Here is a 20,706-nt window from a genome sequence, read left to right as displayed (position 1 = left end):
CTTCTTTGAATCTTGGTGTGCTTTGTGTATTTTTTCCAGATCTGTGCAGTTATCCAGTGCAAAACTTTCCCTCTGTGCAGGAACTTCCTGTAATAAAGACTGGTCAATGCTGCTCTCTCAACTTATGCAGAGTGACTGGTCTGGTCTCCGCCCCCTCCTGTAGTTTTTTGCAGGCAGCCTGTAGTGGGTGGTGCTACGGGGTCCCTCCCACAGCTCTGCTCTATACAAAGGCTATGTACAGCACTGTGATAATGTCCCCGATACTTTTACAGGGTAACATTCGAGTTTGCAAAGGCATTGGGTACTTACAAGGTGGATTAATATCCTTTTACAGCAGAAGCCAAAAATATCAAGATGAATTTTAATAACAATATTCATGTCCATCTGGAGATTTCCTCTGTAGGACTTCTTTTTTATACCACAATAAAACTGGACAATAAAAGGAGAAGTAGCATAGTGATGAGCTCATCTCTCCTCCCTTACTCTGCTCTCCCCTACTGTCAGCATAAGAGGAGACAAATGAGCTGAGTGGCTCCTTTTAGTGCTTCTTCCTCTCACACTCTAGCCCTGCTGCACAAGAGACTGAAACCATGTCAGATTCAGGCACTTACATTTCTTGCATTTCAAAAATACATTTAATGATTTATTAACCACTTCAGCCCCGGAAGATTTTACCCTCTTCCTGACCAGAGAACTTTTTGCGATTTGGCACTGCGTTGCTTTAACTGACAATTGCGCGGTTGTGTGACATTGTACCCAAACAAAATTGACGCCCTTTTTTTCCCACAAATAGAGCTTTCTTTTGGTGGTATTTGATCACCTCTGCGGTTTTTATTTTTTGCGCTATAAACAAAAAAAAGAGCGTCAATTTTGAAAAAAAAAAAACAATATTTATTACTTTTTGTTATAATACATATCCCCCAAAAATATATAAAAAAAACAAATTTTTCCTCAGTTTAGGCCGATGTGTATTCTTCTACATATTTTTGGTATAAATAAACGCAATAAGCATATATTGATTGGTTTGCGAAAAAGTTATAGCATCTAAAAAATAGGGGATAGTTTTTTGGCATTTTTTATTATTAATTTTTTTTTCTGTTATTAGTAATGGCGGCGATCTGTGATTTTTTTTTGTGTGACTGCGACATTATGGTGGACATATCGGACACTTTTGACACTATTTTGGGACCATTATCTTTCATAAAAATGCACTGATTACTGTGTAAATGACACTGACAGGGAAGGGGTTAAATGTGTCCTAGGGAGTGATTCTAACTGGGGGGGGGGATGACAGGGAGCCGTGATCTCTGTCATGTCACTAGGCAGAACGGGGAAATGCCTTGTTTACATAGGCATCTCCCCGTTCTGAGGCTCCGTGACACGATCGCCGGGACACCGGCAGACATTGAGTCCGTGGGTCCTGCGGGCACGTGTTCCCCCGCCAATTAAAGGGGACGTACAGGTATGCCCATTTACCCACCGCTGCCATTGTGCCGACGTATATCAGTGTGCAGCGGTCAGCAAGTGGTTAATGGATAGAGCGGTGCAATCATTTGTGTCTTCTATATCTGTGCAGAGTTTAGGTTTAAAAGGTAACTTCACTTTCGTGGGGGGAAAAAAATATCAAATAAATAAAATATTATAGCATATACAATTGCAACACAAGTCATTTTGTAATTGATTGTTATTAAAAATGACTTTTCACTGTCAATCTACAGTGCTGTAATTATAAAATGCAATGCAATATGACTACCAGGAGGCCTTCTGTACAAAGATGGTGTACAGAACGCCCCCTGAAAATGTAATTTCCTGCTTGTGTGATTGACTTACTGATTTTCCCAGAAGTCTGCACTAATATACAAGTTAGATTTCCGGCATCCCCTGCAACAAAAATGTCATTACCCCAAGGGAGGTCAAGTCTAAAGGGATGCAGAACCTGTCACCTTCCTCATTAGAACCCTGCAGGTGCAGCAGCTGAATGATATATATAAAAATACTCCCATACAGATTCACTCTGACCACGAACACAAACAGCAATTTCTTTAGGAAAAAAAAGGTAGGAATCTGCAACAAAAGTTTGGTAAAATCCCTAAAATGTACATAGATCACCCAGAGCGGAACATTTGTTTTCTTAACAAAAGTGGAGTTACTCTTTAAATTAAACTTTTTGTTCAGCTTTAAAATACATTGTCAGCACAATTCACAACCAACAGTACTATTACATTCTATGACGTGACTGACACCCTGGTGCAGTCTTTATATTCTGGGCTGTGTGTATTCAGTTTGTTTCTAGCAACTCAATCAGTCTGCACCGCCTCTCCCTTTCTTGTCATACAGCTACAAAGTTATTTATTTTATAGCGCTGTCAATTTACACAGCGGTTTACATATATATTGTACATTCACATCAGTCCCTGTCCTCAAGGAGCTTACAATCTAAGGTCCCTAACTCACAATCATACATACACACACTAGGGCCAATTTAGACAGGAGAAAATTAACCTACCTGCATGTCCTTGGGAGTGTGAGAGGAAACCAGAGACCCTGGAGCAGTGGCAGCCCGTCCATTAGGGGCTCACATGGCGCTGCCCCCCCATCCATGCGTCCAGCCCCCTGATCTACATACAGGGCGCACCGGATCATGGATTCCAATGGCGGGGGTGTTTTTTTTTTAAGCACGTGATTAGAGTCAGAGGCTCTGAAAGACTTCAAAAAAAGGGTGGGCTTGGGCACAGGGCACTGCACTCCGAGCCCACCCAGTTGTGTGACAATAACAAATAAATATTTGCTATTCCCACAATAATCCTCCTTCCAGCCAATCAGGAAGTGAGTCGTGAAATACCCGTCACCAGATTGGCTAAAAGGACAGGCAATCCTATTGGACGCCTGGCACCTAGGAGGAGGAGAGAGGAGACGCACGGCGGACTTGAGAAAGTCCTGTGATCAGTGACGCAACATGTTGGGAGGAGTTGGGTGATGTTACTTCCTGTTGCGGATCAGACCGGAAATGTCCCTGAATTTTTCGATACTTAATGTTTCCATTTTAAATGTAAGTTTCTGCTTTGAATAAATTATTTGAAATGGAATTACTGCACTATGGAGATCTGCTTTATCTTGTATGACTCTTGAATGGAGGAGAGTGGAGGAGACTAAGGAGGACGTAATTTGCACAGTGGGAGAACACTTATATTTTTTATCCCCAACAACTGCCTATACCTTTGCCTGGTTTGGTGCTCTGAGGAGAAGAGTGGATCGGAGATTGCCATTAAGGATAACAATTACAAGAAGCGCTATTAGACCCGCTGGAGTCTTTATTTGAGGTGAGAGGCTGGGGCACACGATTATAAGAATTGATGTCTTTCCTATACTTGATTGTTGCCCATCAATTTTTTTTAATCCTTTGATTGCAGAAGCACTTTTTTGAATCTTAGACTCAAGGTATTTTTTTTTTTTGCACATGCACTTCTTTGCACATACTATATATAGATTTTGGACTGTTATTTCACTGATTGGTCTTCAGTTATGGACTTGATTGATTATGTGAAGTATTGATTTGTTTACTATTGCACTTTGAGTTAGCGCCACATTTTTTTTATATATTAATCATACTGTTTTGTGGAGACACTTTTTCAATATTGGCTGCCACTCCATGAGGTTTGGGAATTACTTTGGTTCGCGCATTTGTTTTTCTATTTCGCATGGCGGAAGCCGCTGTGCTGGAGGAGAGGACACAGGAATCGCTGCCTGCAGCCCCCCACCTGCCACCTAGATGGGGTAAGTGCCAGACCGACCGGCAGACAGCGAGCGGGGAGGGGGTGGGGGTAGCTGTTCGCCGCCCCCCCCCCCCCCCTTAAAAAAAAACAAAACAGCGGCCACTGACCCGGAGGAAATCCACGCAGGCGAAGGAAGAACATGCAAAGTCCAGGCAGGTAGTGGGATTCAAACTGACAAACCAAGGGCTGCTAGGCGGAAGAGAAAATCACTTTGTGCCATTGTGCTGCCCAACTACAATGTAAAAAAATGAAAAAATGATTCCTCCTGTCTGCAACAAACCGCTTCTTAATGGCAAAACATGCATTTAAAGAAAATACATATATTTTTCTTCTTTATGTTATGGCACACCTGTCATTTATTTAAAAAAACCTCATAAAAGGTATTGGCAGGACGACTGTATAGATGAATTCCAGGCAGATATAAAAGCCAAAACATGAACACATTCTGTGCTCATTAAAACATCATCAAATGTGTTTTTGAAAGACAAACAGTGTAAGTCCTTGAATTCAACTTTTTTATTGATCAGCCTCCTGCAGTTCCTGTACACCAGAGCTCAGACTGGAAAAGGGAGAAGCAGCAAAAGGAGCCAATTAGTTTTGCTGCAGTGTTTATATGCAAAAGGACAGGCTGATAGAAGGAGAGAGCAGAGGGACAGAGATACTAGCTCATCAGTCTGCTGCTTCCACTTCACCCTCCAATCACAGGCCAGGTTGGGGGAGGGAACAAGCCCTTTAAGTGCTAATGAACTGCACCAAGTAAAAATCAAGTCTGCCCTGCCAAACAGGGCTGTCCTGTGTGTCAGAGCTATGCAAATCTCCGAACTGGATGGACAGAAATACAAATCCTATGGCAGGTAATACAGCTCTCACATATGCATTTCATCTGTGTATTTGCATTTGTATTTGCTATGTATTGCTTTTTTTCATTGGGTACAGCCTTCAATGTACTTCTAAGGGTTTCTAAAGCCTTGAGCTGTGCCAGACAACATTTCACCAGCTCAAGCAAAGAGTTCAAAAAAGCCTTTAGATTTTTTTTTTTTTTTGGATCCTTGCCTTTTCCTTTTCAACCAGCAAAGGATTCTGGGGGGGGAAAAAGTTTCCCATCTATGTACTTTCCCTGTTTGCTTCAGAAAGTATGAGTTATATCACGGCAAGATCACGCCAGTACCAGGGAATAGCAGACTATGCTCTTTGGTACAGTGAAGACCTTGAAGCTCTTTTCTTTCCAGGAAACCTACAGCGAGTGACAACGCTCCAGTGGGCAGAGCGCTGAAATAGGGCAAAAGTTTAAACCTGGCAGACAAAGGTTACAATTCTGTGAAATCCCAGGAGACAAGCAACAGTACATTCCGAGGGTGTTTTGTTGTGAAGAACGTATCGAAAAATCCACTGACGTTAAAGCAATGCTGTTATACAGAATAAAGTTTACTTTCACAGCAACTCATGTTACACTTGACTCATATATCACCTTGAAGGTAAACTCCACCTCCAACCCTTGCCCTTTCTAGATCTCTAATCTAGAATGAGGAACTTTAACCACTTAAAGTAGTGTTCCACCCCAAAAAAAAAAAAATGCACGAATGTGCCAAAAAAAAATAAATTTGGAAATTTTTTTTTTAACTCACCTCTAAATGGCTGTTGCTAGAGGGTCCCTCATAGTCTGCCTCCTTCAGCCTGGGCTGGTGACATCACTTCCCCTCGGCGCAGGAAGGGTTCAGCTCTGTCCCCTCCCTCTTGTCAATCATCTGGAACCCATTACAGGTCCCAGATGACTTAGCGGCCAAACGCGGCGCCGCTCGTGCATGCACAATTGCAATGCCGGCGCCGCCGAACGGAGGGGGAGACGAGCGGGGCTTCTATCCCCCGCATCGCTGGACCCTGGGACAGGTAAGTGTCCGATTATTAAAAGTCAGCAGCTGCAGTATTTGTAGCTGCTGACTTTTATTTCTTTTTTTTAAATGGGAACTCCTCTTTAAGGACCAGAAGTATTTTCCCCTCTTAATGACCAGGCCATTTTTTGTGATATGGCAATGGGGCACTTTAACTGACAATTTTGAAGCTTTCTTTTGGTGAAATTTGATCACTGCGTTTCTTTTACTTTTTTCTGTGCTATAAACAAAAAGAGCAACAATTTTGAAAAAAAAAAACATTTTTTCTTTTTGCTATAATAACCACTTGCTTGCTGGGCACCTAAACCCCCCTCCTGCCCAGACCAATTTTCAGCGTTTAGCGCTGTCACTCTTTGAACAACAATTGCGCGGTCATACAACACTGTACCCAAATTAAATTTTTATCATTTTTTCCCCACAAATAGAGCTTTCTTTTGGTGGTATTTGATCACCTCTGTGGTTTTTCATTTTTTGTTAAAAAAATTTAAAAAGACTGATTTTTTTTTTTTTAAAGAACTACAAAACCGTTTTAAATTTTGCAAATAGGTAATTTTTCTCCTTTATTGATGTACGCTGATGAGGCTGCACTGATGGGCACCGATAGGCTGCATTGATGGGCACTAATAGGCGGCACTGGTGGGCACTGATGAGGTGGCACTGGTGGGCACTGATAGGTGGCATTGGTGGGCACTGAGAGGTGGCAATGATGGGTGGCATTGAAGGGCACAAATAGGTGGCACTGATAGCTGGCATTGATGGGCGGCAGTGATGGGCACTGATCGGGCACTGATTGGCACCACTGCTGGGCATTGATGGCATTCGTGGGTATTGATAGGTGGCACTGATTGCTGGCACTGTTATGTACTGGTGGGCACTGATTTGTGGCACTGTGGGCACTGATTCGTGGCGCTGTGGGCACTGGCAGGCAGTACTGGTGGGCACAGATGAGGCGGCTGTGCCTCTTCCTCTTCGGGACCGATGTCCCTTCAACAGAAGCCGGTGATCGGCTTTTCTTTCTCCTTGCGCTGTCAGCGTGAGAAAAAAAAACAAACGATTAGCGATCTTCTGTTTACATCACGTGATCAGCTGTCATTGGCTGACATATGATCATGTGGTAAGGGGCCGGGATCGACCCCTCACTCCGATCTGTGATCAACCGAGTCTCATTAACTCGATGACCCCTGCAGGGTGCGCTCGGGGAGCGTGCAAAGTAGATCCGCGCTGTAGCCATCATTTGGCTATAGAGCAGATCTGAAGGGGATAAATATTAAAAAAAACAAAGGAAAAAAAAATTTCTTTATCAGTTAAGGCTGATATATATTCTTCTACGTATTTTTGATAAGTAAAAAAAAATTGCAATAAGCGTATATTGATTGGTTTGCGCAAAAGTTATAGCGTCTACAAAATAGTGGATAGATTTTTGGCATTATTTTTTTTAGTAGTAATGGCGGCGATCAGCGATTTTTAGCGGAACTGCGACATTGCGGCGGACAGATAAGACACTTTTGACACTTTTTTGGGATCATTGACATTTATACAGCGATCAGAGCTAAAAACAGCCACTGATTACTGTATAAATGTCACTGGCAAGGAAGGGGTCAACACTAGGGGGCAATCAAGGAGTTAAATGTGTTCCCTCTCTGTGTTCTAACTGTGGGGGGATGGGACTGCCTGGAGGAGGAGACCGATTGCTGTTCCTAATCTTTAGGAGCAGCACATCTGTCTCTCCTCCCTGTTCTCCCCATCTGTCTGTGTACATTGACAGATCTCCGTTCTGTCTCTGTCAGGAGCAATCGCAGGTGACCGGTGCGCATCAGCTCCGAGTTGTGCATCCGGCGGCGCGCGCGCCCCCCTAGAGCTCTTAAAGCACCCAACATACCATGACAGCGATTAACCCAGGGAAGACAACCTGCCACAGTTTAACTGTGGCGACTGGTCCTTAAGTGGTTAAAGATGAAGTTTAATATGTTTATATTTTTTTTCCCTGTTTTCCTTCTTTCCCCCCTCATCAGCATATTCATATTTAAAGTAATACTAAACACACACTGTTTAATTTACATTGTCTCTTCTATTTCTGTATGTGGATGATGGCACTGTAATTATTTTAATTAACAAAAATACCATATACAGCTGTTACATGACCCAGCTCTTTCTCAGTCTGTCAGGGAAACATAAGCATTAGGAGCTTCTAGTCCTCTGCTGCTGGTCAAAAAAAAACAGTCTCTTGAATACAGAGAAAAAATAAATAAATAATATCAACAAACTATTTTAAATTGTTATACAAATATATAATTTAAAATCAAATCTTTATTATTTTGTGGAAATAACATGGTGTGGGAGGATTTCTGCCAGTCAGGGGCTGTGTCACACCCGTCTAGCCTGTGTCTTAGAATAACAGGGGGGTAAAGCCTCCATTAATATACATGTAATATTCCGCCTCCATTGTGTTTAGCTGGTTAGTGGGCATGGAGGAGGAATGGGGGAGTGGGCTGTCATTTACCATTGTGTATTCGCTTACATGTGTCACTCTATAGTCACATGGGCTGCTCAGATGTAATAGGGAGGGAATGCTCGGCATAGAAACTTATTGAAAACTGAGCATGTGCAGTGTTGCGACCACAGCTGCAAAATCCCTAACTGAATTGGGGATATGAACAGAAGGTGGAGATAGAGAACAGCAGGATCAACCTTTTTTTTTTTTTTGCAGAATACAGTAATGACTGAGTGAGTATGAACAGCATGGATTACATCATTTCATGATAGTTTTTTATGATGTGGGTTTAGTGACATTTTAAGGCTGGGTTCATACTATCTTCGCATGCAGCTCACATCACAGCAGGAATCTGGTACGTCCCCCCCATTCACCATTTCAGGTCCGATTTCCTCCCAAATTTTTGGCTGAATTCGGACCTGAAATGGTCAAAAAAGACGTACATGGCTCCTGTGCAAATATGCACTGGAGCCGCAGCAGAGATATGTGAACCGGCTCCATAGAGAGCCAGTCAAAATTTTCTGCTATTGTGAATTGGATGCGGGGGAACCCGCATCCAATTCGCAATAGCGTGAACCCAGCCTGAAGGATAAGTTCACCTTTTGGCAAAAAATAATACATGCACATTTTTTTGCAGGTGAAAAAAATGTGCATGTATTATTTTTTGTTTCTAGATCCTGTAAAGCGTTGCACCAGCGATCCATGATGCCATGCAGGACTCCTGCAAAACTGTCAGTGTATCTGATTCCTCGTACGATACAGGAAGAATGAATGAACTACTACAGCACTCACAGCGCCGTGGTAGTTCATTGAAAATTGCAAGCTCACAGCCGCAAAGGCTGCCAGACATTGTAGTTTTCCATTCACAAAGCGCTGTGAATGAGTGATGCGGCCAGGCAGGTGGGCCGAGCCCAGCACAGCTACGTTTTTTTACATCTTGACAGCTAGCGGGTGGGAGAAGATCCCCCTTTAGCTGTCACAGTGGGGGAGCGGGAGGTGTGGGCGTGGGTGCATTGATAACATGTCACATCCCGAATATGGGCGTAACACGTAACATGTTATGAAAGGTGAACTTATCCTTTAAATAAAACCTGTTTTCAGTACATAAAAACTAACATTTCCAGGCATTTATTACCTCTTACATAGATCACATTGCTTCTGGGTTCGTTAACTTGAGGAACAATCAGCGAACAACCAGTGTAAATTTCTTTTAGATGTGGTGATTGTGCAGCTACAGCAGCCAGGAGTGTGTGTAAATACCTCCGCTGCTACCAGAGTAAGCCTTATACCAGTAGCTAGGAAAAGCTTAAAGGGGTTGTAAACCCTCGTTTTTTTTTGTTTTTTTTTATAACAAACAAATTATACTTAGCTCCACTGTGCAGTTGGTTTTGCACAGGAGCTTGCGGCTCCTCCTCGTATTGGTAAACCCAATAGGAGAAGCGCTCTCCCTGGGGGTTACCTTGCGGGCTCGCTCCCGAGTCCAGCATTTGGGTCCATAGACACGGAATGCCGGACTCGGCCCCGCCCCCCACGTCACTGGATTTGATTGACAGCAGTGGGAGCCAATGGCTGTGCTGCTATCAATCTATTCAATCAAGAGCCGAGAACCCCGGGCAGAGAGGGAGAGCGCGTCTCTGCCAAGGGAACGAACGGGCTCAGGTGAGTAAAACGGGGGGCTAGGGGGCCAGTCAGTGTCAGAAGTCTTTTCAAAAAACACGAGGGTTTACAACCCCTTTAAAAGATAAATGAAATAATCATCCGAGCAACTTCTCCCAATCATCCAAGAACAGTTTGGTGATGAACAATGCCTTTTCCAGTATGATGGAGCACCTTGCCATAGGGCAAAAATGATAACTAAGTGGCCTGGGGAACAAAACTTTGAAATTATGGGTCCATGGCCAGGAAGCTCTGCAGACCTTAAAGGGGTTGTAAACCCTGTTTTTTTTTTTTTTAATTAAAATAACAAACATGTCATACTTACCTCCACTGTGCAGTTCGTTTTGCAGAGTGGCCCCGGTCCTCCACTTCTGGGGTCCCTCAACAGTGCTGGTGGCTCCTCCCCGCATCGAGTGTCCACGTTGGAGACATGCTCTCCTTGGTGGACACCCGACCTCTGACTAGGCACACTTAAAAACTTAAGGACCGGGCCTCTTTTTTAGATGTGTTGTTTACAAGTTAAAAACAGGTTTTTTTTGCTAGAAAATTACTTAGACCCCCTAAACATTATACATTTTTTTTCTAACACCCTAGGGAATAAAATGGCAGTCATTGCAAACCTTTCTGTCACATCATATTTGCGCAGCGGTCTTACAAGCGCACTTTTTTTGAAAAAATACAATTTTTAAAAAAAAATAAGACAACTGTAAAGTTAGCCCAATTTTTTTATAGTATGAAAGATAATGATACGCCAAGTAAATTGATACCCAACATGTCACACTTCAAAACTGCGCCCACTTGTGGAATGGCGACAAACTTTTACCCTTAAAAATCTCCATAAGAGACATTTAAAATATTCTACAGGTTGCACGTTTTGCATTACAGAGGAGGTCTAGGGCTAGAATTATTGCTCTCGCTCTACTGATCGCGGTGATACCTCATATGGTTTAAACACTGTTTTCATATGTGGGCGCTACTCACGTATGCGTTCGCTTCTGCACGCAAAATCGGCGGGACGAGTCGTGTTTAAAAAAAAAAATGTTTTTTCTTATTTATTTTACCTTTTATTTTTTATGTTTACACTGTTTAAAAAAAATAAAATGTGTCACTTTTATTCCTATTACAAGGAATGTAAACATCCCTTGTACTAGAAAAAAAGCATGACAGGACCTCTTAAATATGAGATCTGGGGTCAAAAAGACCTCAGATCTCATATTTACACTAAAATGCAATTAAAAAAAAAAAAAAAAAATTGTCATTTAAAAAAAATGACAAAAAAAAACTTGTCTCCATGCACAGCCACGGGAAGCATCCTATTGCCTCCGCCGCTGCCGACGGCACCGGTAAGTGGAGGGCACCAGATCGTGGCAGGAGGGGGGTGGGCCCTCTCCCGCCACCGATAAGTGATCTCGCAGCGAATCCACCTCAGAGACCACTTTTATCTTGTACTGGACCGCCGGCCGAACATGGCGATACCCGGATTATGGCAGCTAGCTGCTGCCATAACAACGATATCCGCCCTCAAAGTGAGGACGTACATCGGCGCGCGGCGGTCTGGAAGTGGTTAAGTTGTAATGGAAACAGAAAGCTGCATAGAAGAAGGTCTCTGGACATACGCAGCTATTGACTGAAAAAAAAAGCGACCGGATAATGGTATCTTGATATCAGATGGAAGGCTTCCGATGAAGGATCATTTTATATACACCCCTCACATTTTTGTAAATATTTTATTCTATCTTTTCATGTGACAACACTGAAGAAATGACACTTTGCTACAATGTAAAGTAGTGAGTGTACAGCTTGTATAACAGTGTAAATTTGCTGTCCCCTCAAAATAACTCAACACACAGCCATTAATGTCTAAACCACTGGCAACAAAAGTGAGTACACCCCTAAGTGAAAATGTCCAAATTGGGCACAAAGTGTCAATATTTTGTGTCACCACCATTATTTTCTAGCACTGCCTTAACCCTCTTGGGCATGGAGTTCACCAGAGCTTCACAGGTTACTACTGGAGTCCTCTTCCACTCCTCTATGACGAAATCACAAAGCTGGTGGATGTTAGAGACCTTGTGCTCCTCCACCTTCCGTTTGAGGATGCCCCACAGATGCTCAATAGGGTTTAACTCTGGAGACATGCTTGGCCAGTCCATCACCTGTACCCTCATCTTCTTTAGGGGTCGTTATGTTGGAATACTGCCCTTCGGCCCAGTCTCTGAAAGGTGCAGATTATGCTCTGCTTCAGTATGTCACAGTACATGTTGGCATTCATAGTTCCCTCAATGAACTGTAGCTCCCCAGTGCCAGCAGCACTCATGAAGCCCCAGACCATGACACTCCCACCACCATGCTTGACTGTAGGCAATACACACTTGTCGTTGTACTCCTCACCTGGTTGCTGCCACACACTCTTGACACCATCTGAACCATTTAAGTTTATCTTGGTCTCATCAGACCACAGGACATCATCTTTAGAACAGGCTTTCTTCTAGGATGACAGACATGCAGACCAATTTGATGCAGTGTGTGGCGTATGGTCTGAGCACTGACAGGCTGACCCCCCACCCCTTCAACCTCTGCAGCAATGCTGGCAGCACTCATAAGTCTATTTCCCAAAGACAACCTCTGGATATGACGTTGAGCATGTGCACTGAACTTCTTTGAGTGACCATGACGAGGCCTGTTCTGAGTGGAACCTGTCCTGGTAAACCACTGTATGCTCTTGGCCACCATGCTGCAGCTCAGTTTCAGGGTCTTGGCAATCTTCTTATAGCCTAGGCCATCCTTATGTAGAGCAACAATTCTTTTTTTCAGATCCTTAGAGAGTTCTTTGCCATGAAGTGCCATGTTGAACTTCCAGTGACCAATATGAGAGAATGAGAGCGATAACACCAAATTTAACACACCTGCTCCCCATTCACACCTGAGACCTTGTAACACTAACGATTCACATGACACCGGGGAGGGAAAATGGCTAATTGGGCCCAATTTGGACATTTTCACTTAGGGTGTACTCACTTTTGTTGCCAGCGGTTTAGACATTAATGGCTGTGTGTTGAGTTAATTTGAGGGGACAGCAAATTTACACTGTTATACAAGCTGTGCACTCACCACTTTACATTGTAGCAAAGTGTCATTTCTTCAGTGTTGTCACATGAAAAGATATAATAAAATATTTACAAAAATGTGAGGGGTGTACTAACTTTTGTGAGATACTGTATAGTAGCGTGATAAGAGATATACCGCACAAGTCCCCAGACCTGCCAAGGCCATGCAATACAGCCAGGTAACAACCCAGGGAGCTATCATGATATGATCTGTCCAGAGACCTTCTTCTATGCAGCTTTCTGTTTCCATTACAACTTAAGAGTGCCTAGTGAATATCTCTTCATTTAATTTAAATTTTCTGATTGTATCAGACGTTGGCCAATTGTGTATATATATGTGATTACATGTTTTTAATTAATTTTGGGTTATTTTCGTATATGTAATTTTCCTTTTTTTTTCATGTATAATAAAATATGATTTTTTATATAAAAATGATCGTTGTCCAATCTGCCTCTAAAGTCCGACTTGGAGTCAGATTTTTTTCTTCTTCAAATTTCAATCTACGGATGTGGCTTAGGAGTGACCTGAATACTTATACCTTCAGTATACCTTCAGTGACATCTGAAAAAAAAATCTAAAAAAACTGAGGCAGCAGACTTGAAAATTAATATTTGTGTCATTCTCAAAACTTTTGGCCATGGTGGATATATATAAAATGGCATGTTAATGAATACAGAGTACAGAATGCAGAAACAATTTTCGACTGTAATATTGTGGATACCCTCCAAAATGTTAACAAGCTTATGCTGTAAACAACTAGGTACAATAATAAATAGTAAGCTATTAACAATTAAAATTTGCTAATTGCAGACAAGGTAGAAAAATGACTGACTGCGACATCAACGTATTTTTTTTTTCATTTCTGGGAAAATGCGTTCTGCCATTGACACCGCCAATTCTGTTCGCAGTTTCAAGCGCCGTTTAGCATAATTACAGTTACTCATAATGTGACGAGGGGTCGCATCAGTCTTTAAATATAATTACGCTGAGAAGAATCTGGCTGTTCATATGTCTCCCTCCTACACGACGCAATTATAGGAACTCGCCAGAAAAGACGTTTACGCCTTGTAGGACAGACAATCTGCGAAGTTTCTCCAAGTCGCCGTAAACTGGGTCAGTACGATGACCAAAAATAACTCGCAGCCTGCGATTACCCCAAAGTTTTTTTTCTGTCTTGCATAATCAGAATTTGTTTGCTTGTGGCTAGATTAAAGCTGAACTCCAGGCAGACAGCTAAATAAACCGATGACATAAATATAAGGGAGTTGTTTTACCTGCTGAAGGAACTGTACTTCTGCCCATCCAGTCCTAAGATTAAATAGCTCTGTCACACAGCACAGTCCTGTCCAACAGGGCAGGGTACTTCATTTTTTCTCTGTGTTTTCTGATTCTTCCAAAGTTCAGTAACACTTACAGGTCCCCTCCCCAGCCCCCAGAGTGTGACTAAACAGTAAAGCTGGCCATACATACATCAGTTTTTTTATAAAGCCAGAGAGCCGATCAAAAGAAACTGAACAGATTCCCCCATCTGCACATTCAAGGTGGATGTGGGAATCCTCCCTGCTGCGCGATTGTATCCCAACAGCGGGGACTCTGTTCAGCTGCAGCACTGATCGAACAAAACTTTCCAACAAGCCTGTTAGTGAGAAGTTGATCTAATCATTAAGATCAACTTCTCATGAATGTCAATGGCCATAGATGAATTCAAATTCAGCCAGTCCGTGCTGAACTAGCTGAACTTCCATCCATCTGTGGCCAGCCTAAGGGAGAAGCAACAGACTGAAGCACTCAGACTGAAGCTCTCATTTAACAGAGGTCTATGCAAGTCGCAATAAAATCAGTAAAAAGTAGTACAGGAACCCTTTGTCATAATCACTGCGACATGAACGGTTCCATTGCCAGCAATGGGGTGCGACTCGACATGACATTTGGAACTGTCAAATCGCATGACAAGTCACACCGGTGTGAACGTGGGCTACAAATGATTACAGAGCTGCATTTACTTGTTTATATCTGCCCGGAATTCAGCTTTTTAGAGCCTTTGTGAGATCTATTTTACTTTTATCCCAGTTGGGGAAATCTCTCTTCCTGTCAGGACAGGAAATTATGAGACATCTGTCCAACTGATACACACAAGAACAATTTTTAGTAGAGCTAGAATATGAATGGGGGTGTGATGGACCCCGTACTCAAAAGGAGTATGTCCGCCATATAAGTTTCCCTTGCCTGGTACCAGCACGATCCAAGATCCCTTAGTGGTAGATGGGACTCAGGGCACACTCCTTTGTCAAGCTCTTTTGTCAAGGAGCGCACCCTGAGTCCCAATTTCCAATGCGCATGCTCTGAAATGTCGTTGCAACCCACCAGTGACGTCATCATGCCCGGCACGGCATTTCAGCCCTCACCATTGGCCTGATCCAAGCCTCAGTTTCATCGCTGTGGTCCCAGAGATCCTGCTGGCTAGGATTTCTCCCCCACAGGCAGAAAAATCAGCTGTTCAGAACACCGCTCTGCAGTGAATGCCAGTGTGGATGGACTCGTGCCTTATTTCCTTAACCTCCATGTAAGTGGATAATGCACCTGTATCTCATTAAAATATTTACAGTTCTAACCTAGAGGCACCTGTGTTTCTCTTCTCTCTAGCAACCTGATAAGCTGATGAGTTATGGTGGTCTGAAACAAAATGTCCAAACTACTTACAGTAATCATTTTAGCCACAAAGCTTTCTGGTCCTGTATACTCCGTTGGGTCCTTCACCTTGATCAGTACGATAAAGTACAGGTAGTGCCACATGCAATGCTCTGACATTATGTGCTCCTCAAAGGAGACCGTCTTGTTGTCAAACTTGTCCCTCTCCAGGGCTGCAAAAAAGGAGAAGGAAAATCAGAAAATAAAAATGAAATATCCTTATTAACGAGACTTCAACAACAGTCTTCCCATAAGATTATACAGTGGGGACAGAAAGTATTCAGACCCCCTTACATTTTTCACTCTTTGTTATATTGTAGCCATTTGCCAAAATCATTTCAGTTCATTTTTTTTCCCCATTATTGTACACACAGCATCCCATATTGACAGAAAAACACTGAATTGTTGTCATTTTAGCAGATTTATTAAAAAAGAAAAACTGAAATATCACATGGTCCTAAGTATTCAGACCCGTTGCTGTGACACTCATATATTTAGCTCAGGTGCTGCCCATTTCTTCTGATCATCCTTGAGATGGTTCTACACCTTCATTTGAGTCTAGCTGTGTTTTATACTGATTGGACTTGATTAGGAAAGCCACACACCTGTCTATATAAGACCTTACAGCTCACAAACTCACAGTGCATGTCAGAGCAAATGAGAATCATGAGGTCAAAGGAACTGCCTGAAGAGCTCAGAGACAGAATTGTGGCAAGGCACAGATCTGACCAAGGTTACAAAAACATTTCTGCTGCACTTAAGGTTCCTAAGAGCACAGTGGCCTCCATAAACCTTAAATAGTAGATGTTTGGGATGACTAGAACCCTTCCTAGAGCTGGCCGTGCGGCCAAACTGAGCTATCGGGGGAGAAGAGCCTTGGTGAGAGAGGTAAAGAAGAACCCAAAGATCACTGTGGCTGAGCTCCAGAGATCCAGTCGGGAGATGGGAGAAAGTTGTGCAGCCCTCCACCAGTCTGGGCTTTATGGCAGAGTGGCCCGACGGAAGCCTCTCCTCAGTGCAGGACACATGAAAGCCCGCATGGAGTTTGCTAAAAAACACCTGAAGGACTCCAAGATGGTGAGAAATAAGATTCTCTGGTCTGATGAGACCAAGATAGAACTTTTTGGCCTTAATTCTAAGTGGTATGTGTGGAGAAAACCAGGCACTGCTCATCATCTGTCCAATACAGTCCCAACAGTAAAGCATGGTGGTGGCAGCATCATGCTGTGGGGGTGTTTTTCAGCTGCAGGGACAGGACGACTGGTTGCAATCGAGGGAAAGATGAATGCGGCCAAGTACAGGGATATCCTGGACGAAAACCTTCTCAGGACTGCTCAGGACTTCAGACTGGGCCGAAGGTTTACCTTCCAACAAGACAGTGACCCTAAGCACACAGCTAAAATAACGAAGGAGTAGCTTCACAGCAACTCCGTGACTGTTCCTGAATGGCCCAGCCAGAGCCCTGACTTAAACCCAATTGAGCATCTCTGGAGAGATCTAAAAATGGCTGTCCACCAACGTTTACCATCCAACCTGACAGAACTGGAGAGGATCTGCAAGGAGGAATGGCAGAGGATCCCAAATCCAGGTGTGAAAAACTTTTTGCATCTTTCCCAAAAAGACACATGGCTATATTAGATCAAAAGGGTGCTTCTACTAAATCCTGAGCAAAGGGTCTGAATACTTAGGATCATGTGATATTTCAGTTTTTCTGTAGCCTCCCTGACGGTAATCCTGAGTGTGGCTCGGGGTTAAATTTCAGCACCATTAGCGGTAACCCCGAGCCACACTCGGGATTACATCTCAGGATCCTGGTGCGCTGTACTTACCTTGTCCCCAGGATCCTGCGATGTCCCCGCTGTGTCCGTGGGCTCTGTCTCCTCCGAAGCCTCTCTGTGCCAGGCTCCGTTCCCTGCGAGCGTCGCGACGCACGGGGGCGGAGCCTGGCGGCAAATTCAAAAAAATGTACAAACCATAACACATACAGTACTGTAATCTTACAGATTACAGTACTGTATGAAATTATTTCACATCCTTTTTGTCCCCAGTGCTTTGGCCCATGCCCTGCATGTAGTTTTATGTTATATATACTGTTCTTTCTGCCTGGAAACTTGAGATTGTCCATAGCAACCAAAAAGTGTCCCTTTATGTCAAAAGTGGCTTTAGACCAGCTAGAAAACAGCGATAGTAAATTAGAACATGCAGAATTGAGCGATAGTGAATCGTGGGGAAATTTATTTTATTATTATTATATTATTATTTTTTAAATTATTTATATTTATTTATTATATTAAAATTTATGTTTTTGTGTTTCAAACTTCATCATACCCGGGATATCTACTAGACTCTTGTTTGGACAGATTTAAGTGTGCTATTGTTAAGGATTACAGGCCTACAATATAAAACGCCAAATTTCCATGCAAAATAATTGTACCGCTTTCAGCACCTAAAATCCGAAATAATCATACCGCCAGGGAGGTTAATAAATCTGCAAAAAATTTCAACAATTCTGTGTTTTTCTGTCAATATGAAAATGAACTTAAATGATTTTAGCAAATGGCTGCAATATAACAAAGAGTGAAAAATTTAAGGGGGTCTGAATACTTTCTGTCCCCACTGTATGTGCATTTCACATGTTTTTTACATGCTATTTACCTGTAAAAACCTCTCTTGTGTAGACTTCCAAAAGTCCTGAGAATGCTGCTGGGTTCCGCCACCTTGGATGTGATATCAGAAGCCCCAGCAGATTCAGAGCTGTCATTCAAGGGACACTCTGCAGTATTAGTCTGGTTATACATTATACAATTTTCTTGTACAATTTTCCTTTAGATTTGCCAAAACCATATAATATGAGGTCAAACTTAACACTTTCAATTTGTATGCAATCAGGCAGGCCCTTACACTACATAGTTGAATTTAAAAATGTAAAAAATACTTTTGGAAAGGTTCAACTCTGCACGTAACCATTTCAAATACTTGATATTTATGTGCTTTTATCTGCAATTTTTGAATAGTGACAGGGTCTCTTTAAACAGCAGCAGCAAGTGACAAATATGTGAACCTACTGCTATCCAGGAAAAACGTAATTTGCGTTACAATCAAAAACCTCACTCCGTATACTTTAAATCTCTGGGTTAAGCTCACCACACACGATACAATCTGATTGTACAATTGCCTTTAGATCTACCAACAAGTATATAGTGCAAGACAAGAGCCCGCTTGATTGGATAGATTAGCTAGGCCATTCATATTGCATAGTTTTGGTAGATATAAAGTAGATTATAAAGAGATAGTACACTCAGATTGTAATAATTATGGTGAGCCTAATTTTTTCATTAATGTAATTTTCTTAAGAGGGGGTCTCCCCATGAGGGACAAACAGCAGAAAGAACCTAACCCTTTCCCTCTCCACCCAAAGCTATAAAAATGTCTAACTGGAGTTCGGCTCTCAGGTATATTGAATGAAATGTATGATGCCTCTGTTCAGGTTATGTACAGCACAGTGATGATGGCCATACTACTTTTGCAAGGTAATATCTGGGTTTGCAAACGTATTTGGAGTACACAAAGTGGCTATTGACCAATGAATTTACATGAAAGTTTTCTTTCCCAGAGTTATAAGCTTCTAACACAGAGACAGACATTGTGATGATTCACAGAGGTGATTCACAGCGCTGAATATCCAGGCAGACTTTCTATATTTATATATCAATAAATTCCTCTAATCCTAGATAATGATTCATACCTATTACATGTAATCACTTTTGTCCTGGCAATTATATGAAGCTAAGACAAGGGCAGTAGTGACATCAACAAGGCGGACCACAGCGCTCAGGTAATAGCGGAAAACTTCCTAAAATGTCTGGCTAGATTCCGCAGCTGCAAATTGTTTGACCACCATCTAAAAGCTCACCACACATGGTACAATCCGATGGTATAATCTACCAACAAATAACGTAGTGCAAGGGCCTGCCTGATCGGATACAAATTAAAAGGATAGTTTATATAGGTATAATATTACATTTTTTTTTTATTTGGCAAATCTAAAGTTGATGGTAAAAAAAATTGTATTGTTAGATTGAAACATGTATGGTGGCCCTAAAGGTATCCATACATAATGCAAGATTCTTTTCAAAAGCCACAAAAATATAGACACGTGCATATTTTCCCACTTTCTTAGGCTGAATTACAATAACTTTGCATCATATAATTAATAAGTCTTAAGCTCTTAAACTGCTGCAATCTTCAAAGTAGATAAGATTGCTAAAATGTCATATAACATGGTAATGTATTTTAAAAGTAATTTGCAATATGGTTTAAATCTGCAGATTTCATTAAAAATTCATGCCACAAAGGTGCTTGTTCACGCAGTTCCCTCTCCACCCAAAGCTATAAAAATGTCTAACTGGAGTTCGGCTACTGGGTTTGCTAATCTGACAGAACACCTGCAGTCAGAAGAAGGCAGCGGACATCTTACTACACCCAGCTACGTCTTGAATTTCAGAGTAATTTTAGCAAAAAAGTGAGCGCATATAAATATAGTATATTGACATCTGTGATGCTGTTTTTATGTGACGTTTTGAAAGAAGTTGGACGCCAGCAGTAGGAAGGTGGCAGAGGCCATGTTAGTAAACCCGCACTGCTCAGCGCTAAACCTTTAGGCTTTAAAAATTAAACATCCAAACACAATCACAGATGTCAATATACTATATTTATTTATATACACACACTTTATTGCTAAAATTACTCTGAAATTCAAGACATAGCTGGGTGTAGTAAGATGTCTGCTGCCTTCTTCTGACTGCAATTGTTCTGTCAGATTAGCAAACCTGGTAGCGGTGCAATGCATGCTCAGCTGATGGAGCGTCACTTCTGTTACACTGTCTGACGGGTTCACTAATCTGATAGAATACCGGAGCGAGCTTCTTTCCTGCAACCACGGCTTGCAGAAAAGAAATTTGCTCGATTCCCCCATCAACACAGTGTTGATGCGGGAATCCCTCCTGCCGGGGCCATTGTTGGCAGGTGGGTGAGGAAAGCCATCCCCGTTGGGAGAAGACAGTGATTATTGCTAGGGGCTACAGCAGCTGCTAGCGATAATT

At 42.3% G+C, this 20,706-nt stretch overlaps 1 protein-coding gene across 4 annotated transcripts in view; it reads right to left on the bottom strand.

Moving 5' to 3' along the window:
- Positions 1-20,706, bottom strand: part of ITPR2 (inositol 1,4,5-trisphosphate receptor type 2) — a 518,259-nt gene that overhangs the window by 43,210 nt on the left and 454,343 nt on the right. For all 4 annotated transcript variants that reach the window (XM_073621752.1, XM_073621753.1, XM_073621755.1 and 1 more), the window contains one exon: positions 15,617-15,777. In XM_073621752.1, the coding sequence (XP_073477853.1) occupies positions 15,617-15,777 (161 nt within the window). The remainder of the gene's footprint in view (positions 1-15,616; positions 15,778-20,706) is intronic.

This window comes from Aquarana catesbeiana, linkage group LG03, assembly GCF_042186555.1.
Source record: "Aquarana catesbeiana isolate 2022-GZ linkage group LG03, ASM4218655v1, whole genome shotgun sequence".
Classification (NCBI taxonomy): Eukaryota; Metazoa; Chordata; class Amphibia; order Anura; family Ranidae; genus Aquarana; species Aquarana catesbeiana.
The sequence above is the reverse complement of the archived record's forward strand: the minus strand, read 5'-3'. Positions and strand labels throughout refer to the sequence as shown.